The sequence below is a fragment of the Gracilinanus agilis genome, chromosome 1 (assembly GCF_016433145.1).
Source record: "Gracilinanus agilis isolate LMUSP501 chromosome 1, AgileGrace, whole genome shotgun sequence".
NCBI lineage: Eukaryota > Metazoa > Chordata > Mammalia > Didelphimorphia > Didelphidae > Gracilinanus > Gracilinanus agilis.
In genome coordinates, this window is record NC_058130.1 from 520,430,128 (window position 1) to 520,457,155 (window position 27,028).

The window sequence follows — 27,028 nt, forward strand, 5'->3', positions numbered from 1 at the left end:
TAGTGGTGGATCTAAATATTCCTCTTTCAGATCTAGACAAATCAAACCAAATAATAAATAAGAAAGAGGTAAGAGAGGTGAATGAAGTCCTAGAAAAATTAGATTTAATTGATATGTGGAGAAAAATAAATAGGGACAAAAAGGAATACACCTTCTTTTCAGCTGCACATGGTACATTCACAAAGATTGACCATGTAATAAGGCACAGAAACATTGTAAACAAATGCAAAAGAGCAGAAATAATAAATATAACCTTCTCAGATTATAATGCAATAAAAATAATAATTAGTAAGGGCACCTGGACAGGCAAATCAAAAACTAATTGGAAATTTAAAAAAATGATTCTCCAAAACCAATTAGTCAAAAAAGAAATAGAAACATAGAAACAATCAACAATTTCATTGAAGAGAATGACAATGATGAGACATCCTACCAAACTCTGTGTGATGCAGCCAAGGCAGGGGGAAATTTATATCCTTGAGTGCATATATTAACAAATTACGGAGGGCAGAGATTAATGGATTGGGAATGGAACTCAAAAAATTAGAAAGCGAGCAAATTAAAAATCCCCAGATGAAAACTAAATTAGAAATACTAAAAATCAAGGGAGAAATTAATAAAATCGAAAGTAAAAGAACTATTGAATTAATAAATAATACTAGAAGCAAGTATTTTGAAAAAACAGATAAAATAGACAAAGTACTCGTCAATCTAATAAGAAAAAGGAAAGTAGAAAACCAAATTGACAGTATCAAAGATGAAAAGGGAGACCTCACCTCTAATGAAGGAGAAATTAAGGCAATCATTAAAAACTATTTCGTCCAATTATATGGCAATAAATATAACAATTTAGGGGATATGGATGAATATTTACAAAAATATAAATTGCCTAGATTAATAGCAGAAGAAATAGAATACCTAAATAATCCCATATCTGAAAAAGAAATTGAACAAGCCATCAAAGAAAAAGAAAAAATCGCCAGGGCCTGATGTATTCACAAATGAATTCTATCAGACATTTAAAGAGCAACTAATCCCAATACTATACAAATTATTTGATATGATAAGCAAAGAAGGAGTCCTACCAAATTCCTTTTATGACACAAATATGGTACTGATTCAAAAGCCAGGGAGATAAAAAACAGAGAAATAAAACTACAGACCAATCTCCCTAATGGACATAAATGCAAAAAATCTTAAATAGAATATTAGCAAAGAGACTCCAGCAAGTAATTAAGAAGATCATCCACCATGATCAGGTGGGATTTATACCAGGAATGCAAGGATGGTTCAACATTAGGAAAACCATCCACATAATTGACCATATCAACAGTCTAACAAACAAAAATCACATGATGATCTCAATAGATGCTGAAAAAGCCTTTGACAAAATACAGCATCCACTCCTATTGAAAACACTGAAAAGTATAGGAATAGAAGGACCTTTCCTAAAAATAATAAACAGTATATACCTAAAACCATCAACAAACATCATATGCAATGGGGATACATTAGAAGCCTTCCCAATAAGATCAGGAGTAAAACAAGGATGCCCATTATCTCCTCTATTATTCAACATAGTACTAGGAAAACTAGCAATAGCAATTAGAGAAGAAAAAGAAATTGAAGGTTTCAAAGTAGGCAATGAGGAGACTAAGCTATCACTCTTTGCAGATGATATGATGGTCTACTTAAAAAATCCTAGAGAATCAACTAAGAAGCTTGTAGAAATAATCAACAACTTTAGCAAATTTGCAGGACACAAAATAAATGCACATAAATCATCAGCATTTCTATACATTTCCAACACACTAGAGCAGCAAGAGATAGAAAGAGAAACACCATTTAAAATCACCCTAGACAATATAAAATACTTGGGAATCTATCTACCAAAACAAACATAGCAATTATATGAAAATAACTACAAAACACTTTCCAAAATAAAACTGGATCTAAACAATTGGAAAGCCATTGATTGCTCATGGGTAGGACGAGCTAACATAATAAAAATGACCATTCTACCCAAATTAATTTACCTATTTAGTGCCATACCTATCAAACTACCTAAAAACTTCTTTACTGAATTAGAAAAAACTATAACAAATTTCATTTGGAATGACAAAAGATCAAGAATATCAAGGGAAATAATGAAAAAAATATGAAGGAAGGGGGCCTAGCAGTACCAGATATTAAATTATACTATAAAGCAGCAGTCATCAAAACAATATGGTACTGGCTAAGAGACAGAAGGGAGGATCAGTGGAATAGGCTTGGGGTAAATGACATCAGCAAGACAGTGTATGATAAACCCAAAGAGAAAATGGTCCATAAGATACATCTTGAAAGAAGCGAAGGATTTTTTTTGAATCAGAGGTGGGAAATGTTGTGGTAGGTGTTAGAGAAAAGGCCAATGTATCTGGACTATAATGTATAGAAAAGGAATACATATAGAATAAGGTTAGAAAGATAGGTTGAGCTCATGGTGGTGTAATAAATGAAAATAAAATTATTAAATGTTATATTTATAAAATATTGTGGTCATCATTATAAAATTTACTCTCAAATCAGGAGTCCATTAGTAGCACTTAACAATGTAATTTTAACAAAAATGAAGATACATGAAAAATGGAAATGAAGGGGACAGAAAATCTCGCCTATCTAGAAAAATACTTAAGCCAAAATCCCAAGCCTACTAAGCCACTTAGCCTGCAAAAGCCTCCAGCTCCAATCTCCAGAGAGAGAGAGACTCACCCCACACCTTTGTGCCCCTACATCCCTCAACATAAAGATGCACAATATGGGTTGCAGGGTAGGACAAATTTAGGGAGTGACTTCTGTCATAACAGTGGGAACAGCCTTAAAAATCAAACAATAATTTCTATCTTATCCTAGAGACAATTGTGAACCACTGGTGTTTATTGAATAGCAAAGTGATAATATGATTGTAATAGCTTTTCAGGCAAGGTTGAGGAAGATAGTTTGGAATGGGGAGTTAAGTAAAGGAAATTAATTAGGAGACCATTGCAAGGTCCTGAACTGAGCTTTAAAGGGGATACAAGGTATATCTTGTCTCTGCCTTATTCCTTGTCCCCATTCTAATTTCATACCTGCAAATTAATATTAACATATTTTGAAGCAATATATTAACTGCAAAACATAGGAAACAGGATATTTTATTGACTTAAATCACAATATTTTCAATTTTAAAAGAAGAAAATGAATACAATTGATAGTGTTGTTGTGTCTAAAAGGAGTAAAACAAGGGAAAATCTCCATGTAGATAATATAAAATTGGTTTACTACATAGAAGGAACAGAAAAAAAGGGGAAAATAGGGAAAGGAGTTGTCATGAATAAATCATTTTGCTGAGTATCTCATTACTGGATCAGCATATCTGGGTATTAAGACTGCTGGTTTTTTTCAGTATTCATTTGAATATCATTTTAGATTTTTTAAAAATTGAAACATTCATGGATACATAATTTTCCTCTAATGATGCATAGTAGAATTAATTTATTAATATCTAGGCTTTGTAACTCCTATTCATGGTCTTCAAAAAATCCACAAGAGATCTATCTACTAGGTGTTCTTTTCCTGATGTTGTCATGGTATCAAAAACATAGCTTGATTGTCCCTCACTATTGCCATATAAGCAGCCCATACTCTCTAGTTATCATAAAATCCCTTGACAATTTTTTTTAACTTCTGTTATTCAGAGATTCAAATTGGTTATATTTTGCAACCTGATTGCCTTTTATGTAGTACTAATTCTGTGTTTGTGGGAAGCAGGCTCATTTCATTTCTTGCTGCTATGTATCAAGATTGGAGAAATATTAATATTTAAAATTCAGCTTCTCCTTTCATGAGAAACTTGGTGTCAATAAAACAATTTTGCTATTTCTTAAAAGTAATACAGCTCCTTCTATCTTCTGGGCTCAATGCAATATCTATTTCCTATAGTTTGTCCCAGATATACATCTTGTTGGACCAACTGTAAAGGGTATCTATCCGAATGCACAAATAACAGCAATGGAAATTCTTCATTTCATTGTTTTATTCTTTTGGAGGTGAATTGGACAAATCTTTCTGAGTGATAAGTGATCTCATCTAGGAAGCTAACTATTACCCTGGTACTTGATGCAGTAGCCACAATTATATCCACAAACATGCATATTGAAAGGAACCCACCAGAAATACCTCTTCAACCTAGACTCACTCTGGATCTTCTCGATCATAGTAAGAAATACAAGCATATGACAAGCAGTTTTATGCTTCATCTGATATTTAATGTCAGAAAATAATTGGATAAGGTTATTTATATCATATCTTCCTAAGAAACTTGTATAGATTGTTGGAATAGCTTAATATGCACATTATGACATTATATGGTAAAGACTCAGTGATTTGAATAACCATATGTAAATTGATGAAAAATATAGACAGAATGTTTCTTATTGTGGTTATTTATGACCTTACTAAATTAATATTTGGTAAGGTGAAATAATAAGAACCTGACATAGAGCATATATAATGATGTGTTTCAATGCTTTTCTAAAGTTTTTGCATGGTCTACATAGAGTGTTCATAATTTCAATTTACTTAAAACACCCTTTTTTGATAGATTACAGAAGAAAGCTCAACATATCCTGCCAAATATACTACAGGTTAAGGATTCATCAAATCTAAGTGAATAACCTTTCACTATATATCCAATCTAATCATTATGATTATTCATTTTGCTATAGTATCACAAAAGGAACACTGTAATTAACAAATAGCACTTTCTTAGTTTCCCATATTGAAGATTACTTAATATTATCTTTGATATGACTCATGCATTTTCTTCTTTATGTTTAAAACTGGATTCTGAGATGTATAAGAAACAGAAGTTAGATTTTAGGGTATGAAATGGAAATAGAAACTATAATCTTCAGACGGATTGCTCTGACTGAATAGTTGAATATTTATCTGTAGATTTTCTAGCTCCAAATGACAATTCACTATTATGTTTTCAGTTTTGAAAAGAATTTGTAATTCAAATTCATTCAGTTTCAAAAAATCTAACACTCTAAGATACAATTCAAAACATTATGTTAACATACCATCTTCTTATTTAAATCTGTTTATAATTTAATAAGAAACAAGTCATTTTATATTATGGAATGTGCAAATAGTGAGTCAAGGCTTGCATGTACTAATTTTTGGTACTTAAAATGCATTGTCAGGTATTCTCTGACAATAAAATGAAAGTCTAAAAATTTCTGCCAAATTCTACTCATGTTAGAAGGATTTTGATGAGTCTGAAGACACATAGATCCACAGGTAAGTTTTTAGTTTTTGAGCCATAAAAACTCCTCTTTTTTGGATATTTGTATTATTCTTACAAAAAACTATGAACCAAGAGCAAATATTTATATGCATAGAATGATAAAGCTAGAATGATCACTGGAGATCATTTCTCAATGTAAAATGAAGGGGATAAATTAAATTACTTTAAAAATTCCTTCTAGTTTGAAATCTAAAATACTATCACCTTGGAATACTGTTGTGCAGAAAGGAATGATGAACTCAAGGATTTCTATGTGAACTAGAAAGACCTCCAGGAACTGATGCAGAGCTAAAGGAGCAGAAACAGGAGAACATTGTACACAGAGACTGATACACTGAGGCACAATTGAAAGTAATGGACTTCTCTACTAGCAGCAATGCAATGATCCAGGAAAATACAGAAGGACTTACAAGAAAGAATGATATCCACATCCAGAGAAAGAACCGTGGGATTAGAAATGTAGAAGAAAGACATATGATTGATCATGTGGTTTGATGGGAATATGATTGGGGATTTGGACTTTAAATGATTATTGCAAATATTAATAATATGGAAACAGGTTTTGAACAATGATACATGTATAATCCAGTGGAATTGCTCATCAGATCCAGGAGAGGGGAGGAGAGAAGGGAGGGAAAGAACATGAACCATATAAACATGGAGAAATAAGTCTAAATTAATTAATTCATTAATTTTAAACATTAAAATTAAATACTATCACCTGACCAATTTTCGTCATTTCACAGAATAGGAACTTCAAGAAAAACAGAATGACATGTTCAAGGTCACAAAATTGGCCAGTGACAGGACTTCAAATAAAACCTAGATAGGTGTCTAAACTTTAATATATGCTAATATCTACTGCAATTCTATGTGAATGAGATGGTGTCAGTTGTTTAATAATATTTAATTTATGATGATAAGATATGTCAATCTACCCTAATAGCACTTTAAGTTAATTGTCCAAGTTGTCATATTAGGCCAGTCATTGTTCAGTCTTATTTAGTGATGTGTTATTTGGTGACTCTAAAGATGTCTGCTGAAATAGTTTTCAGACTCAAGTTCCAAAAATTATTCAAAGATTATTTCAGAAACTTGGACTACATAACTTAAAATGCTTTTTTTTTTTTAAATTTAGGCAATCTTTTTTTTCCATACAATTTTCATACAGGATATGCTTCATTGTAGTATACAGTGAAAGGAAATGATGATTCTTATTTAGTTTATTGAAATTGAGCATCATATTATAGGAGATTAGGTTAAAAAACACATTTTCAGATAAATAAAAATTAAATGAATAATTTGTAACTGCTTTATTATTTTTTTAAAATTATTATGTTATTAAATATGTGGTAATGATCATATTCAGTTGTTTTTCATCAAAAGAAATATGTAGGTTTGAAATCACTCAATCTCTGATAACCTCTGAGGAAAGTCTTAAGTAAAGCCTAGTAAAAAGAAAACCTTTCCCTACTCAGAAAGAAGGAGATTACAAGAACTTGGTCAAATATGCCTAGAAAGTCATCCCCTCTGGTAGGGAGTAAATTATTCATCCTGTGTCATTCCTACAGACAGAAGACAAGCATAGGACTAAAAAGAGATGGCATGAAAGTAATATTAATCTCATTAGAGGAGGGGTTATGAGTTGTTTTTGCATCATGGAACCTTTGAAAATTTGGTGAAGTTTATGGACCCCTTTTTAGAATAATATTTTCAGAAGCATAAAAGCAAAATACTTAGGAATAAAAAGGAAAACAACTGTATTGAAGCAGTTATGAAATACTTTTTTTAAACTATTAGTTTATTTCTTGAATCAATACTGTGTATTGGTTCCAAGGCAAAAGAATGGTAAGAAATAGGCAATGGGGTTTAAGCCCAGGTCATGCAGGTAGGAAATGTCTGAGGTTAGATTTGAACCCAGGACCTCACATCTCCAGGCCTTGCTCTCTATTCACTGAAGCATCTAACTATCCATATGAAATGCTTTTGAAAATAAGTTCACAGCCCCTCCCAGTTAAGAAGCCTGACATTAGAGTTAGTCTCAAAGAACTAAACTATCATTTGGAATACTAAGCCTAAGCAAAGATAAGAACATTTTTACCTAGTTTCTTATACAACTAATGCAAAGAATGTAGTAGGGAGAAAATTGCCCATATATATTTGCCAAACTACATATTATAGATAACTATTATACATGAAGAAGACTAGCATAGGAAATAGGAAATACCTGGAAATTCACATTTAAGTAATCTAAGCTAAGAAGTAGTAGTAAAAATCCTGGTGTCTTATAACTGTACATAAAAGCACAAAGTATAAATTAAGGGTCTAAATCAGTGGTTACCAAACTTTTTTGGCCTACCACCCCCTGGAAATTACTTAGTGCCCCTGGAAATTAATTTTTAAAAATTTTAATAGCAATTAATAGGAAAGATAAATGCACCTGTGGCCATCACCGCTTCCCTGGATCACTGTAGTACCCACTAGGGGGCAGTAGTACCCACTTTGGGAATCACTGATCTAGATGTTTCAGGCCCATATTGATTGATGTAGTAAGTTTAATGAGATGATATTAAATGTATAAAGATTGTCTGTACTCTAAGAGTACTTGGAGGCATAAATTTCTTTGATTAGGTCAAGAATAGAATATATTTAGATAACCAAACAATATATACATATATTGTTTGGTTATCTAATACACACACACACACACACACACACACACACACACCTTAACTTATATAAATTGCAAGTTCCTAATCCAATTATTTCAGTTTGGGAGGGAATTTTTGCTGAATTACAGCTGGAAACTCAGGAGCAGGTTGTCTTGCTATTTTATTTATATCCCTAGCACTCAACATGATTCTTTACACACAGCAAATGCCTAATAAATGCTTTTTCATTTGTTCATTTTGTTCATTCATATAGATATGAGCTGTGTCAGTTTTAATCTTACATGTAAATAATAATTTAGCATTTTCAGAGAATTATTTCTGAGTTCTCTATCCCGTACCCACAAGGGTAACTTAATATTTATTGAATTGAATCCTAGAAGGGGACCAATGATTGAATATAACACAATTGGAATGGAAGCCATTCCCCACATAATGGTTAAATTAAATATTATCCTCAGATAAAGAAATTAAAATTAGAATCACATAAAATTACTTAGAATCACATAAGAAAAAAATTCTCCAAATCACTATTGATTATGCAGTGATTGGCTAACTTTTGAGCTTGATGTGTCAAAATTGCCAAAAAAACGAGCATTACTTGGGTGGTGTGTCACTTCGAGAAAAAAAACAACATAATTTCATGATATTTATAGTTTAAATAACAAAAGTGTATAATTATAATATGTAACTGTATTTAATAAAACAAATTAGGTAAATTAATATAGGTAGAATTGTCATCTATAGTGCACAGAGTGTCTACACTACACTACAGCAAATGTTTCATCCTCAGTATGTTGTCCCATACTTCTTTGTGCAGCCACGTGGGGTCATATGTCATCAAAAATGGCTACGCGTTTCAGTGCTGACATTAGTGTCATAGGTTTGCCCTCACTGGATTAGAGGAAGGCAAATTAAAACAACTCTGTCATTTTAGACCTATTAGATTTGCAAATGTGACAAAAAAGAATAATGTTAAATGTTAGAGGAGATATGGGAAAACTGAGACATTAATATCTTGTTGTTGGAGTTGTGAACTAATGCAACCATTCTGGAGAGCAATTTAGAATCATGTGCAAAGGGACATCAACCTCATCCATATCCTTCAATCTAGAAATACCACTACTTGGTCTGTTTTGCAGAGATCAAAGAAATAGGAAAAGGACACATTTGTACCAAAACATTTATAACAGCTCTTTTTGTAATGTCAAATAATTGGAAACTGAGGGGATGCTCATCAAATGGGAAATGGCTGAATATGATGTGGTATATGATTGTAATGGAATACTATTGTGTCATTAATAAAATGACAAATAGGACAATTTCAGAAAAACCTGGAAAGATGTTTATGAACTGATGCAAAATGATGTGAGTAGAACCAAGAGAACATTTTACAAAGTTACTTCAATCTTGTTTGATGATCAATTGTGAATGACAACTATTATCAACAATATAAGAATACAAGACAACACCAAGAGATGAATGATGAAAAAGAATATCTACTGTAACAGAAGGAATTGATAGAATCTGAATGTAGACTGAAGCATTTCATTTTTCACTTTACTTCTTTCTTGAGTTGTATATGCCTTCAAAACATGATGAACATAAATGCACATATGGCATGATAGCACATGTATAACTTATGTCAGATTTCTTGTCTCCTTGATTGGGGGGAGAAGTGTGAAGGAGAGAGAATTTAGATCACAGCATATTGAAAAATAAATGTTCAAAATTGTTTTTGAAGACAATCAAGAAAAAATATAATAAAAAATCCCACTACTACTATTAAATTTAAAGATTCTTCTAGGAAAACTTTGTTTTTCATATGTGCACTCACAGTACATAGGAATATCTTACATACAATGGGGATTTCATAGTTATTTATTCATTAAAATTAAATTGAAATAAGTACCACTATCTACATTAATTAGAGAATGAATGGCTTCTGATGACCAAACTATGTTAATGGGCAGAGCTGCTCACAAACATCTAATGGTGAAAATGAGTAATTTTTATTTTGAAACTCAAAGAATGATGTTATATATGAAACATATGGAGAGGCAGTGTGTCATAAGTGGTTAGAAAACTAGAAGAAGAACCCATAAGGACCTCCAGTCAAGCATGACCTCTGATTCATATTGGCTTTGTGACCCTGAGGAAGTCATTCAAACTCTTAGTGCCTTCAGCAATTCTCTAAGACCATCAGTTTTGGAAAGGTGCTGACCTATGTTAATTGAACAACTTTCCTTTTTTGGAAACAACCTATCTCAGTGAAAAAACAAGTCTAGTCACAATCACCTCACATACCCATATTTCTGAAAATAATTTACAAAATAATGAACCACCACAAATGCGATACGAGGATTTCACACTATACATTAATAGATAAATAACAATTTCAGCTCATAATTGCAAAGTATTTCATTAGTGGTAAAACTTATATATTGTTACAGCTACTAAGAAAATAATTTTAGTTAGCATTACACTTTCAGTTCAGAAATTCAGGTGTATTCCTTAGATGCCTGCTATTCGACAACCCCGTGAGATGCTGACTCATCAAGAGCAAAGATAACAGAAACGCTTGGCCTATTTCTTTTTCCCTTCGGCTTCTTGAGCTACAAATACATAAAGAATGAAATAACCAAGGACTTAAATCTCGATGACTCAGGATTAGTGAAAGTTCTTAGCTATCGATTAAATTGGATTCTTCTTTGGTTGTTCTTTTTGTTCTTTCTTTTATGTTTTATTCATATGTCAGCCTTCTTACCGTATTGGTAGGATGGTAGTTGAGATGCAAACCACTGTCACAAAGAGGTGAAGATGTGCCACTGCTCTGGTCACTTGGAGCACCTATAGAAGAAACAAAATCTGTATAATTTAAATGGTTAAAATGAATATGTACCTACATATATGTGCACATACATATATTTCACATTTCTCATTGGCATACCTAAAAACACTTTTAAGCAATTTGTTTCATAATCCCAGGTTTCCTTCAAGGGTCAGTTAAAAATTTACCATTTACAATAATCACTAGTTCTACCTTCCCTACCTAATACTAATGTCTTTTCTCTGTTATTTTCTCAGGTATGTGGTCCTATACAGCTCTTGTTTGTACATAGCTTTTCATATGTTGTCTCCCTCCTTAGACTATGAAGTCCTCAGCTTAGCATACAGCTTGGCACCTGGTAGATAATAAATGCTTGTTGACTTTTAGCAATGTAGAAATAAATTATTTCACTGAAATCCGAGCATAATACTGAAAATGTTCTATGTTGTTTGAAAGGAAATTTTATTTTACTTTCCTGAGATATGTGACCCTTTTGTTTTAAAGCTATCATATTCCTCTGTTAAATTTTATAAGCAAGAATTCCTTTCAAATATTTTCCCTGTTATTTTAGAGAAGAATTTTTATATAAATCCACTCAAACAAATGGGTTAATATGGAGGTCTTAATTTCCATGCATTAAAATGTACTTAGAATATCATATCACTTCAAAGCAGCATTTGTTAACATTTTTGGTAAAATATACTCCTCACTATCAAGTTAAAGGAATAAAATATATAGAATTACAAAGGAAATTGATTATGCTAAAATCTAGCTTATATATCTTTTTTATTTATCTATATTTTAAAAATAAGTTCATGGATGCCAGATTAAGAGCCTCTATTTTGGAAATGTATATTATACTTAATTAAAAGACATAATTGGGATGCCATCTTGGTAGCTGTAGGCATACTGTGATAGAAAATGTAAAATATCTGAAACGTGGCCTGCTACTCCATGACCATTTTGTAGTGGGTCATGTGATAAGAGGGGAGAAGGTAATAAGCTCATGCAAAAAATGCCTGATGAATCCTACACTGATACTGTTTTTTAAATTTCCAGAAGCAACTTCAATTTTTATGATAAATTTTGACCACTAGGATGAATTACAAATTTTTACGATTTAGATCCTCTTTCCATTAAAGATAATGACAGTTACCTATCAATAATGTTGGAATTAATATGAATGTATTAGGGGCAAACATATTTAAAGGTTTTCTTCTCTGGTTGTCAGTAAAGACACAAGTTAGTCTTTTAAGTAGCTGACTTTTGCAGAGAACCTTTCCTCAGACTCCTGGATAGATTAGTTGGTAATTCTTAAGATTATTTGGGACTTTGGGAACAATGGATGGATATTGGATTTGGAGTTAGGTGGTCCTGAGTTTTTACATTCTATCTCAGACAATTTCTAGCTGTATGGTCCTGGGGAAGTCAGTAAAACTCTTTCAGACTATTTCCTCATTTGTAAAATGGGGTTAATAATAGTTCCTACCTCTCAGGATCATTCTGAGGATCCAATAAGTTATCATATTTGAAGTACTTTCCAAAAATTAAAGTGTTATATAATTGCTATATATTATTCTAGATTTCGAAGCTTTGCTCCATTTGCCTTGGATTTTATTTGTAAAGTATAGATCTAACCTGCATATCTACAGATACTCCAATCCAATAATAATCCACTAAACATTTATTAAGTACTTAATATATGGCAGGGACTATGCTAAGTGTTGGGAATGCAACTAATAAAAATGAGCCAATCTCTGCCCTCAAGAATTTACTATCTAATGCGGGAGAAATAACAGACAAAAGGGGAAAGAGAACACCAAGTGGTGCAAAGCACACAGGCATCTTGTTCTGAGGAGTTGAAACTAGGTAGAGCGATAGATTCAGAGTGAAATGAACCAAAAAGTGCAGTTTCTTTCTTCTACAAATGAAAGTACTAGAAGTATTTTCTCCCTTTCAAAATCTCATTTATTTTTTTCTTCTGGAAAAAAAAAATCTTACAAGACTTACATAATTAACAGAGTAGTGTTCTACTCAGATTTAATTCAATTTAATGAGTAATAAGTACATTTTACCAGAGAAATGGATCCCTCCACTAAAGTTTTCTTCTAGTGCCTGTCGGCATAGAATGACCGTGGATTCTTGAAGACAATGTCAAGGGAGTCTAAAATTTGGGAGAGCCTTCCAAATTAGAAAAGCTTTATGAATGAGAACTATTAATGAAGTTCAGTATTACTCAGTGGTGTAATGGGCTATCAGGAAAGCCAATTCCATCTTGGGTTGCATTAAACAAAGTAAGAGCTTCCAGGAAAAGTAGGTGATTATCCCAATGCTCTCTGTCCCCTTCAAACCCAATACTGGGTTATTTAGTTCTGGACACCACAGTTTATGAGAACATTGAGAAGTTGGAGAATGTCCAAAGGAGAGCAAGTGGGCTAGTAAAGGGCTTTAAGATTATGAAATATGAGAATTAAAAAGAATGAAATGAAGGAAATGGCCACGTTTATCCCAAGATGATTCATGGAGGAAATGCAAACTTTCTTCAAGTATTTGAGTGATTTCCAAATAGAAGAGGCTTTTAGACTTGCTCTCTTTAGCATCAAAGGGCTGAACAAGAGGCAGTGAGTGGAAATCACAAAGATACAATTTTAGGTATGATGTTAAAGAAAACAGACAAACAAACATTTCCTAATAACAAACACTTTCCAAAGTGGATTAGACTGTCTCAAGATGTGGCGTACTTCCCATTTTGGGAAGTTTTCGTTTAGAGCCTGGGCAATCACTCTTCTCGTTTGTTACAGTAGAGATTCCTTTCATAAACTGAGTTCCCTACTCACTCTCAAATTCTGTAATTCTCTGAATTAGCTCCCCTTCTATTGTCTAACAACCACCCATGCCATGCATATGCCCAAGAAGAGGGCAGACAGATCATGATATTTTTTTTCTGAGTTCATAAAAAACATACACAGCATGAAGCAACTTTGATCATCATGGGTGGAGTGGAGGTAAAGTGTTAGACACTCACTATCAGATCTTAAGTCATTCAAAGAAGGAAAGTTTGGGTTCTATTTTTATTTGGCAGTTTAAGAAATGAAGGATCAAATGAAGCAGGTAATAGTAATTCCAGAAACACATATCATTGATTATAATTACAAAGAGTCAACTTTATCCTTTCATATCTCTGCTAATTAAAGGCAAACAAACTAAAATTATTCTTTATTAACACATTTTCTAAATAGATTAAAATGTATGAATCTTTAGCTCTAAGAGAGCTCTTAAATTCTCCTGATTGTGAAGGCACAAAGTGGATATGTTATCTATGATTTACATTTCTCCCCTGTCAGGCCTTGGCATGGGAAAGTCTCTTTAAATACTGTGAATTCTTCTTGTGGCAAAGATAGCATTTATTACCTTCCAGAAATATTACTTTAGCACCTGGTATTAGAAAATGTTCACTGTAAACCACAATCCTGACTTAGAAAGGAAGATGCCAATCATTATCAGAAAAAAAAAGATGTTTGAAAATGATAGTGATAGCTATATCTTTCTTTCTATTTACTATAAATGCTTACATGCACAATCTTCATTCAGCAGCAGTTTGAGGAAAGCAGGTGCTCTTTTTAGGAATGACACAGTTAGGGTAACTTCTTCACCTGCATTCCGAAGAACCTGAACCTGAAAAAAATAAGTGAAAATGATGCTGTCAAAGCTGGATTCCCAAAACATTTTACATTTAACTTCAACCCTTTGAAGTGTTTTAACTGTCATCTCCACTTATCCTACCTTCACCTATAGGAAGGCTTTTCTCCTTGTTCTTCCTTCAGTATTGAAACAGAAAGTATATGAAAATGAAGGAATAAAATTTTGCTAGTGCTGGTGAACAATAGGCTTCTTGCCCAGAGCACTACCATTATTATCCCCTGACATATGCTGAAGTCTTGCATGGCTCATAGTTCTATATTAAGTTAACACAGAAGTCTATATAAATCAGATCAAATTTAATTCCTATTTCAACATTTAAAAGGAATCAGTCCAGGTAATGGTTTCAAAAAAGACAAAATTTTGCTTACTTGGCTATGCACAAATGCATTTTTTTAAAAAGCTGCCATTTTTCTTGCTATTTCACTAATATTTGCTATTTCATTTGTTCCCCTTTCCAATGCAAACACAAATAATGATGGTAGTAACTACAATTATTTTGATCTCTGGCATTGTTTTTTTAGCCCTTTTTTTCAACTTTTTGGACTGGATTTGTGCTTTCTTAATTATAAAGAATTCCTTAAGATCTTGAATAACTATATCAATTAAGATAGCCATTTGCTCTTTACCCTGGTATTTGAGAACTGACTGAGGCTTAAGAGATTAAGTAGGTCACATAATTCCTGTACATGTTAAAAGTGGAATTTGAACCCATGTTTTCCTAACTCTTACGGCCTTTTCAATATCCACTATACCATGTTCTAATTATTTGTGAACCTAAATCATGGAAATTATACATTTGGCACTTTTAGTAACAAATTATACTTTTCTTTTCTGGAAAAATCTGTTCTTCTAGAAGATTAAGTTTAGTTTCCATCTTCTCTAACCGGAATCCCTGCAATAGTTTTCTAATCATTATCCCGGCCTCAAGTCCATCTCTACAGAAATGAATCCTCAACATAGCTGCCAACTTTATTTTCTATCTTAGTTTTGGCAATGCTAATCCTCTCCTTAAACATTAATGACTCCTTATTATGAATACTATAGAATTAATTTCCTCATTTAAAGCTGCTCACAAAGAATAGTGGGTCATGAGCCCAGTATTATACAAATCAGTTCTTTTTTCTATAACTCCTTTATCTCTTAGCTCCTCCTCTCAAAAAGAACAAATCAAAAGAATTATTCTCCCGACTTAAAGGAAGTATTGCTGAGTAGAACAAACAGATAATTCTGAAAAGAGAAAACCTGATTTAATACTGGTAAAGTTTAATCTTGACATATACATTTGCATATATCCCTCACCACCTCACAGGAACACAACTAATCTCTCCTCTTTTGAATCTTGTATCTGTCTTAAGATTCTCTCTCTCATTATTCACAAAAAAGAAATTCTGAGGGAATCTCTTACTCCCACTCTTGCCCAGCCAAACATAGCTGAAAAGGAGGAGTAGAAATTCTGAAGAGGTACTACCTTCTTACTGGGAATAGAATTTTAGGAACTGCAAAGCTACAAAGATTTTTTTTTTGAAAATCAATCCTAACTTCCCTTCAACCAGTCAAAAAAATTTCTGATTCCAGTTCATCCCAGCCAAAGAAATACAGGAGCCAATGTGGGTGGCTATATTTAGCCTAAAGGAAAAGGAAGTGAATCTATTTGGGGTCAGTTCTGCTCATATACCTCCCTTTAAGTACTCACAGGGTAGAAACATAGGGTGGGAAACCCTTTAAAACCTAAATTTAAGGAGGTTTTATATTCAGGTAACACATACAAAGAGATATAAACATCATCAGAAAGGAACATGGGTAATTGTACAATTTCATAAAAGATTGAAACAGCAAAGATTTTGATTAAAACACCTCCATAAAAAACCACAAAACAAGAAAACAGGTTGACAGAGAAGATACTATAACAAAATGATTCCAATTCTTTCACTAACTCTTTAAAGAGAAAGCAAAGTTGTCAAAAAATATTTAAAAAGCAAAAGAAATAGAACAAATGCCTGATGAAATAAAGAGTCCTGTAGAATTAAAAAAAAATAGAACAAAAAGAAATTCCAGAATTGTTCAAAAAAGAAATAATATCCATAAAACAGATTAGAATGAACATATTAGAACTTTGATATCTCAATGCATAATTTGGAAATAAATCCACAATGAAGAGTTTCTTTACATAAATGAGAGATTAGCAGATTTAGAATCCAAAAATATAAACAATGGAGAAAAATTTGCAGAAGAAAAAACAAAAGCAATTAATTCAAAAGAACAAAAAATAATCAAAACAAATTATCTTAAGGATAGTATAGTCAGAGAAAACTTAAATATCATAAGTCTATTGGAAGAATATGACAATTGAAAAAAAATTCTAATCATGACTCAGTAAATAGTACTGCCCAATACAGAAGACAAAGCACCAATTGAGTATATTTGTAAATAATTCTTCACATCAAGCTTGAAATACCTAGTGATTATATTTAATAATTTCTAAAAACAACACTAGCCAAAGGAAATATTTTGTGTTTGTTTTGAAAATCACACTGTTTTCTTTACCCTAATTCAAAGATTTAACATTCTATAATATATTTGCAAAGCAGCTAATGGAACAAAGGATAGGCCATGAGGATTAGAGTCATGAAGATCTGAGTTCAAATTTGATCTCAGATACTTGGCTGTGTGAGTCAGGGCAAGTCATTTAACCCCTATTTGCATTCAGTTCCTCTACTATAAAATGGGTCACACTGGAGAAGGAAATGGCAGACCATTCAGTATTATTGCCAAGAAAACCCTGTAGTCGACGTTGGACATGTTTGAATGACTGGACAATGACAACAACAATAACCAAATTATTCAAGTATCCAAGAGATGGCTCCTCAACAATAAAGAGAAGGAAATGAACATATCATACATTATTTACTAGTCAAATACCATAACAAAAAGTTGGAAGGATTTGAATACTCTATTCCAAAATGTAAAAGAAATCAAGTTGCAACCCAATATGTCTATTGGCTCAGAAAACTTGAGCCAATAGACATAATGTAGACAAAATATTAAAAGAGGAAGGGTATAATAATTTTTAAAAGTATTAAAAAAAGGAATGTCCAAAATATTTATATGTTTTATTCTGAATAAAATAAATGACAACATGAGAGAGTGAGATTGGATATGAAAAAGAAACTCCTGTTTCCTCTTATTTATAAGAAATATCTCTAAAGAACAAAGACACACAGAATGAAAATAAGAAATGAGAAAAAATGCATGTTTAGGGAAACCAAGAATACAGCAATTGGAATCTTGCTATTAGAAAAAATAATCTCAATATCAATCAAAATTAAATTATATTTTATGTCAAAGGAATGTTACAAAATTAATCTATTTGACATATATGTGTAAAGCAGCAAAGAACAAAAATTCATAAAAAAGTTTATTGAATGGCAAAATATATTTTAGAATGTAGCAAGTAATAATAGTAGCTTCTCCCCACTCAGAGGTAAAAATATGTCTAACAACAGATAAAGTGGAAACTATAAAACAATAAGTTACTAGAGAATTTACAGCCAACATATTTCTGTCACCTTCTGAAAGAAATGATAATGATTTTTATAATTCTCATTTGACAGCATTACAAAAAATAAAGTAGAATGTGGCACAAAGAAATATTAGTACAATTTAAAAACCCAGAAAAATAAACACCTCTTTTATAGACCACAATGAAATAAAAATATTTAAAGCAAAGATTACAACAAAAAGATACAATAATTTGCAACCATAATTAGGTCAGAGAAAAATATTCACTTTTTTCCATAGCTTTTCTATAGGATAAATTTTAACCAAATAAGTGAATTAAATTATTATTTAAGATAAGACATAAAATATTGATTACATAAAGTTAGAAAGCTTTTGCTTAAACAAAATAGAAAAAGAATAAACTGAGGGAAAGTCTCTAAATCCAATTATTTCTGATAAAAGTATAATTTTCATAATATCTAAGCAAGTTTTAGGAACATATAAGACCAAAAACTATTCACCAATATATAAATTAAAGGATATGAACTATATTTGAAAGCAGAGTTAAAAAATCTTAATGACCACATTAAAGTTTCCTTGAAATCCATAATAATGAGGAAAGCAAGTGAAGACAATTCTGAGGTTTCATCTCATACACAGAAAATTGCCAGGGATAAAATATGAGAATAGTTAAAATTGTAAAGGTTGTGAAAGGATAAAGAAATTAATTGGCTCAAGTAAAGTAGAATTAATTTGTAATTATTCTAATGTAGTGTATATCTACTGTCTGTGTCCTTTGATTCAGAGATTTTATACCTAGGAGTAAAAACCCCAAAGGTCAATTGTGAAACTAAAAAGCCCATGGACATTAAAAAATTTTGTAGCAATATTTATGCATTATTAACAAGGAATAAAAAAGGAAATCAATGTGCAATGATTGGGAAATGTTTAAAAGTTATGATCACTTAATATACTATAGTCTTTGAATATTATATGAAATCTTGAATGTGAATATAGAGAAGAATTGCAAAATCTAATTTTATGCAAACGAAATTATTTCAAAGAAGGAGGGAATATATATATGTGATTGTATGTGTATGTGTGTGTAGTGTGTGTTTATGTGTATGTAGTGTGTGTTTGTGTGTGTGTATGTGTGTGTCATGACTCCAGCATTTTAGAAGGAAGAACAGAAAGAGGAAAAGCAGACAAAAATGAATACTTTAAAGCTAAAGTTATCAAACCTAGCTGCTGGCAAGAAATATGAGAGATACCTTCCCCCTTCTTTGAGGAAGTGGGACCTATATGTGTGAAACAATATAGATATCAGATGTGTAGGATGGTTTTGCCGAATTTTTCCCTCCTTTTTGATTCCTTATTATTAGGTATGGTTCTCCAGAAGAGAGGGAGGAAATAACATTGGGGAATGGGGATGACATTAAAATGGATAATAGTGGAATTTTATGTAAAAATGAAAATAAAGCATTTCACAACCTGACCCCAATCAAACTTTACAGTTCCATTTTGTATTACTACTCTTTCTGTATATTATAGCTTCGGTAAATTGACCTTCTTGATATTCTTCTCAAACAATATGTCATCTCATATCCATGACTTTTACTAACCTTCCTCTCCCCCCACATGCCTGATATTGTCTGGATGACTGAATCTTAAAACCTTTTTAGAACCTAGCATCTTAGAATCCATTACTTTCTTCCAGGCAAAGCTCAAGCACCATCTCCCTTTCCTCATCCCTCAGAATCTGGTACACTCCATCTCAGAATTATTTTATTTTTATTTGGTATATATTCTGTATATATTTCTTTGTATGTGATGTCTCAATAAATTGAAATGTAAGTTACCTGAAGATGCAACTTGCCCAGGATTTAATGAGTAATGTTGATCAATTGAATAATTGAACAAGAAAATGTGTGACTATAATAGAAATCATTATTATCTTTTCTAGAAGAACCAATACTAACATTTGTCCTTAGCTCCAAGTTGGTATCAGATTCTTAGATTTAACATACCACAAAAATTCCCAATAATGTAAAAAAAAAGTTTGGCAGATTTGAACTTCAGTAAGCTATTAGTATCATTTCATAAGGTACAATAAAGCTGAATTCCAATTCATCCTTGTGTTCAGAAGTAAGTGATAAACATTTCAGCTACTGGGCCCTCTGGGTTCCGAGGCAGGTGAAATGGAGATTAAATCTTTCTGATTCAGTTTAAATTATATCTAAAACTCTTTCTGCTAAGAATTTCTCAGGTACCACTCTTGCCATGATAATTTAAGTCAGAAGATAAATTTAGTTATCTTTATGTAGGGCAAGTCAAAGTGTAGGCTTGTTTTCAACATTTTTCTTGTTCATTCATTTTTCAATCATATCCAACTATTTGTGACCTCAATTCGAGGTTTTCTTGGAAAAGATACTTGAATGGTTTGTCCTTTTATTCTCCAGATCATTTTACAGATGAAGAACTGGGGCATTTTGGGGTAAATGACTTTCTCATAGTCACATAGCAAGGAAGTGCCAGAGGCAAGATTTCAATTCATGAAAAAGAAGTTTCCTGACCCTTGGCCCAGCACCTACTGACCTATCTAGCTGTCTGTTGTTAACTGTATATGTATAATAAAGACTTGATTTTAGGTAAGAGGGAGTACTTTCTTAGCTTCTTTTTTAATTTTTTCAAATATGTATTTATTTGTGTGTTTGCTAAATTAAAACTCCCAGATATCTTCTTCCTTCCACTCAGCAGATTACAGAATGTATCATTTAATGAAAATCTCTCTACATAACACTGCCTTGTTTAGCTTTTGTAATCACTTAGTTTATTAGCATATGTGCTTACTTAAATTTCATTTCCATGTCTAAACCCAAAGTTTCTTTTTATTTATTTTTTTGCTTTGGTGAGTTTTTGTGGAGTGAGATAAATGTAGTACCCCAGAGACTATTCTGAAATTGAGATTGACCTGGAAGCAATTTGAGGGTTTTGCAGGTTGTCAATATAAACAACAACAACAACAAAAACTCTAATGTTCCAACTGAACATGGAAGGCAGGATGTATAGAGATTAAAATAAACAAGTACTTTTTCACCTCAAGTAAGATAAAGGATAAAGGTAGACTATTAATCAAGCTTATTATGTCTATACCTCCATTTATGTGTCTTAACTACATGGACAGTATGGACACATATATACATTCTTTGTGTGTGAAATCTCTATATGATGTATATATGTGTTTACTCCTCCCACTGTAGTTATTTGTGTGAGAATATACCCCTCTAAAATTATAGGAGAAATTTTGTTGCTATGAAAAAAATTCCATTTCATGAAATATCTTTGCTTTGAATTAGATATGTGCTTTTTCTAATTAGTAAAAATAGAAATAAACATATCACTGATGTTTATTAGTAAGACATATTTTGACTGACTGCACTACCACAGAGCAACTTGGACTTAGAGTAGCTAGTCTGAGTGCCTCACATGTTGAAATGGAAGTGACCAGAGTTACATCTGAAATGCTAGAGAAGATACATACTGTCTCAAAAAATTCTGATGAACCAAATGAATACGGAAGACATTGTAAGTGGATTTCTTAAAGTAATTAGAAATTGAGAATAGACAGCATCAAAGAGTGATCCAAATGCCATGGTGTTCAGTGTTTTTCAACTAGAAATAGCAGTTGAAAATATGTGATTTTTTTTCGAGTTGCAGGTATTATAAGTTGTCTTTAAAGTTCCACCATTGAATTTCTTCGGTTTTCCTTTGCTCTCCCTTGATAAATTCTGCTAGAAAAAAATACTTATACAAATATATTGTCTGTGTTTTTTAGGTCTCAAACAGAAGGTCAGCTAAACTCTTTTTTTTTTGTATTTTTGTTTTAATTTTTAAGTGTTCTGTGTCACAACTGCTTTGGTAATATTTATTTTCTTCCAAGTTTCACTGTGCCAATATCAATTAAATCTTTGTTATCTACTTAAGTTATTTTCATACCAAAAGGGAGAAACAGGAGTAAGTCAATAGGAATGTATTTATTAAGTGCCTAATTTGGGCCAGACAATGATAACTCTGCACAAACCATATACAGGATAAACTGGAACTAATCAACAGAGGGAAAACACTAGAATTAAGGGAGTTCAGGGAAGGCTTCCTATTTTAGGAGGTAGGATTTTAGCTGAGACTTGAAGCAGAGAATACAGGAGGCACAGAGGATAAAGAACACTCCAGATATGAGAGACAAGAGTGAAAATACCTAAAATTAGGATATGGGGAATATATTATAAAAACTGAAAGGTCCAGCTCTCAGGACTCCATTAGCGGGTCACCCACTGGGGCAAAGAGTATGGGTTGGGATTACAGGAGGATCAGTCCCATCAAAGAACAACACAGACAAGTATTTTTGAGTGGTGACTAAATTTATGGATTTGGGGTGCACAATTTATAGGGGAAATGATGTAGGCTAAGGGATTAGGTAAACTTTTTGCAAGAGCAATGATTGGCAATGATTTACAAGATGGAAATAATGGATGTAGATTGTGTTAGTGGCTATAAACAATGTTTTCTATAGAATAATAAATCATATGTCAGCATATCAATGTATGACCCAATACTGTATATTCTTCTCATAGAACTCATGCTTCAGTGATTTTCATGGCAGAAATTCTTGTATGTGAGAAGGGGGAAATTTTGCTTTTCTTGTGCTGGGGAGCAGACTTGATCATTTCTGAGATGTGATTTCCCAGAGACCTTGCAAACTGGAGTGCATTAGGCATTCCACAGTCTTGCTGGAATGAAAGCCCCTAATGTTCTTTTGCTGCTCCCAGAAAAAAACAACAAAGAAACCAGTGTCCTTGAGTCATAGAGTACATGAAGGGCAGGAAGGTATAGATTATAAAAAGCTGGAAAGGTAGGGCTTGAAGGTTATGAATGACTTCAAATCCCAAACAGCATGTTTTTATATTTGATGCTGGAGGTGATAGGGAGCAACTGAAGGTTATTAAAAATGGTTGGGAGTAGGGCTGGATGAGAGTTATTTGATGTGATCATGCCTATACATTAGTAAGATATATTTGGCAGTAAATAATATTTAATATATATCCTAACCACGTGCTTCCATTGAATTGAAGGTAAAATTTCAATGTGATCTAATAAGTTGCCTTCTTTTTCTTGCTGCCTATGAAACTCTCATTTCTAGAATTCTACTTAGCAAACTACGAGGAAAAGAAAATTAAATAATAGGTTGAATACACAATGATCTGGCTGTGAGAAAATTCAAAGCTCTTTGAAAGGCTTATAATGTCAATAAAGACACACCAAAAGAAACCTATTCACTTTAAAGAATTCTTAAAAGGCCTCATACAATGTTTGTGAAGAGGATTTGCTGTTTGAAAATATAAACCAACATTTTCTTGCTGTTGTAAAATAACTGTGATTTGTCATATTGTCTTGATATCATTAACTTGAAGAGAACAATTAACTGTGAGAATAACAAAGCAAGAAGAATTTTTTGTTGAACCCTAATCAGTACTTTCCAATAAAAGCAACGATTAAGATTTTTAACTGAAAAATCTGTCTACATTGGCACTGAGATCACCAGAAAGTGTTTCACTCACAGGTAGAATCATCACCATTAGCAACTTTGACAGATATTTCAGATATCGTAAAAAGCATTCACACACAGTATGATTCATTATAATTTTCATTATAGGAATCATCCAGGCTGAATACATACAATTCTCTGGTAGAAAAATAAGGGGAAAAAAGCTGATAATTGAAATTGTTTCTTTAGTGTAATAGTTACATTAAAGCATTTGTAAACATTGAGATGATAAAAATCTAATCATGAATTCTCATTGTACTCACCAAAAATTGTGAAACATCATGTTCCTCCATTAATGAATCAAAAATAATCTAAAATGAGTATTTCATTTCAGCAAGAATATCATGGTATCTTCTCTCTCTCTCTTTTTTTTTTAAATTTTAAACCCTTAACTTCTGTGTATTGACTTATAGGTGGAAGAGTGGTAAGGGTAGGCAATGGGAGTCAAGTGACTTGCCTAGGGTCACACAGCTGGGAAGTGTCTAAGGCTGGGTTTGAACCTAGGACCTCCTGTCTCTAGGCCTGGCTCTCAATCCACTGAGCTACCCAGCTGCCCCCTATCTTCTCTTTTAAAAGGACATTACACATTCCCAAGTTGCTAAATTCCATGGCCTTTTCTCAGCTCTCATAGTTTCTCACCTCCTCTGAATCATTTGACAGCATCAAATTCTTGCTTCTTATCAACAGACTATCTTCTCTGGATTTCCGAGACATTATTAGTTGTTCCTTCTCTTCCTTCCTAAGTGACAACTCCTCCCGGTCTCCTTGGCTGGTCTTAAATCCATATTACAAACCTTGACTATCTATTTTATGATATTTATTTGTCCTTTTTCTTTCTCTTCTACAGCTATACTTGACTTTAGTGATCATAGCAGCAGCAATGAGTTTAATTTTGATCACATTATAGATTAATTTTTGACTTATATATGTGGCCTTAGGGTCCCCCTTCAAGCTCTAGTCCGACATCTATGATTGTATATCAGATAATTTAACTAGGATGTCCCATAATCCAATATTTCTATTTTTAAAACAATAGAAATAATTAATTTATTCAATATTCTTTCCTTGAGAGTTGTTCTTATTGACCCTTTTGGTGTTTCTTTTGTTTACAAATTCTGTAAAATTAAATATTCTCTTAATATTTCCTCTTTTTAGCATCCCTCTTTTTTGATTGATTATTATTTGGCTGTTTATAGGATATATCATTGTGGATTAAAGCAACCATATGTTTTGAAATTTGAAGTATTTGGTGTGTTTTTTATTCCTGTTAGCAATTTTTGGATTCAATTGATGCTTTGTCCCCTCTTTTCAGAAACACTGGACAGCTTTCTTGTGTTATTTTCTGCATGATGGGATTCAAATGCTTTATATTTGCCATGTGTTAGATGTAAGCCTGATGCTGGCACTGTTAATTCAAACTCAATGTTGATATGAAATGAGATACTTTGAGGTACAGTAAATGAAAGAGTATTATGTAGCAGATCTGAGTTTCAATTTTAGGTACACACACTTCAGGAAGAATGAATGCTCTTTCCACTACACAGTGCTACACACCATATGCCATGCTGTCTTTCCACAGACAAAATGATATGTGACTATTCAAATGTACAAATCTCTATCTACACCAATATTATATTTCTATTTCTATACATTTCTATACTGAATATAGTTAAATATCCCACATTTAATAAATTTTATTATTCTAGTCAGTATATTATATCCTGTTATTCAATCATAATTTTTACTCTCCATAGTACATATACTAAATCTAGCTACTGTATATAGAAAATTATACTAGCACTCAGGTTAAATGTAAAGATAAATAAGATATAGATCTGGACATCTTAGAATGAATAATATAGAAGGGAATGACATACAGAAATACATATAATTTTTCTTGGAATATTGTATGTAGATATTAAAGTTTAAGATAAAGTACTATTTGTTCAAATGAGATTGAAATCACAATGGAGGTGAGGACATATAAGGCATATTTTTTAGGATAGGTAATATTTCAACAGATATATTTGGATGAGGGAGGTAATATTCTAGACTTGAGTTTGTGAAGGCATGGCATGAATGCCCCAGCATGGTTGAAGGGGCTGCTCCATTCTGCCCTCCACCATGCTGAGGACAATTTTCACATGTTCCATCCCTCTGTACAGCAGCCCATGGTGAGCACTTCTTCCCTCCACTGTCTGGGATAATGGAGTAGGGTGGAGGCTCAAAGATAACTTGAAGATGCAGTTTGGGCATATAATCTCTAAAAGTTTGACAATGCTGTTCTCGAACTATAATATAACTTGAGCAATATGAGTTAATTACAAATCATGATTATAGGACTGTGAGCTATCCAGGCAAACTAAATATTATGATACAAAATGAGGAACATTTCATTAATTAATTTAACTAGTTCTAAGACAGAAGAGAAGGAAGGGCTCACCAATTCAGGTTAAGTGACTTGCCCAAGGCCACATAGCTAAGAAGTATCTAAGGTCAGATTTGTACCTAAATCTTCTTGATTCCAGGCCTGTATTCAAGAATCTCCTCTAATACATATTGGCAGTGTGACCCTAGGATATTAAGTTATCATCTCTTTAAGACTGAAGGATGGAGAGAAAGTGCCTATCTATATTGTAGAGGGAGATTCATCACCTAAGATTTCCCCAAATCAATGTAATAAAAGGTCCACATTCTGTCTGCCTCTTATATCAAGCCTCAGTTTTTCTCTTTCTTCTTTTCCCTCTCTTGAATACAATATATATGACTTTAAAAATATTCCAGGATCCTTTCAGTCAAACTGGTCTTACTTGGTAAAAGAGGTAAGTTTGTTAAGGGGAAATAATGATTTCTAGCTGAGTGACTCTGGGCAATTTTCTTAGATCCAATTTTCAACTCTTAATGCCCTTCTACCTTGGAAACAATAATTTGTATTAATTCTAAGACAGAAGATTAGGGTTTGTAATAGCCAAAGCACGGTAATTTAAAGTAACATATATAACAGAATATATTAAATTAGATCAATATGTGAACTTAAAATCAAAATAAAATCTTAAAATAAACAATTAGCAAATACAATAAGCATGACACAGTCACTCAGTGTCTAAAGAAGGTATTCTCTTTACATGTGAGCAATGAATCTGAGTCCTTTTCTCCAATTTTGATGATAGCTGTTGGAGTGGTTAACAATACCTGAAACGGACCTTCTCAGGACAGGCTGGGTTCCCCCTATGCAATGAAAGTGCTTTATATACACCTTATCTCCTGGGTGTACATCATGGAGTGAGAAGTCTATAGGAACTACTTTTACAGCAGCTCCAGATTCATGGAGTTCTTTCAATTTGATCTGTAAATCCTCTATATATGAAGCAATAGAAGTGTCTCCCCCTAGTAATGAT

General features: G+C 32.5%; 1 protein-coding gene across 1 annotated transcript in view; it reads right to left on the reverse strand.

The window, feature by feature from the left end:
- The window catches only part of SNTG1 (syntrophin gamma 1), a 504,168-nt gene that overhangs the window by 349,846 nt on the left and 127,294 nt on the right, over positions 1-27,028 (reverse strand). The window contains exons 7-8 of the mRNA XM_044682770.1: positions 14,401-14,503; positions 10,766-10,848 (exon numbers count right to left, since the gene is read on the reverse strand). Coding sequence (XP_044538705.1) covers positions 10,766-10,848; positions 14,401-14,503 — 186 coding nt within the window. The remainder of the gene's footprint in view (positions 1-10,765; positions 10,849-14,400; positions 14,504-27,028) is intronic.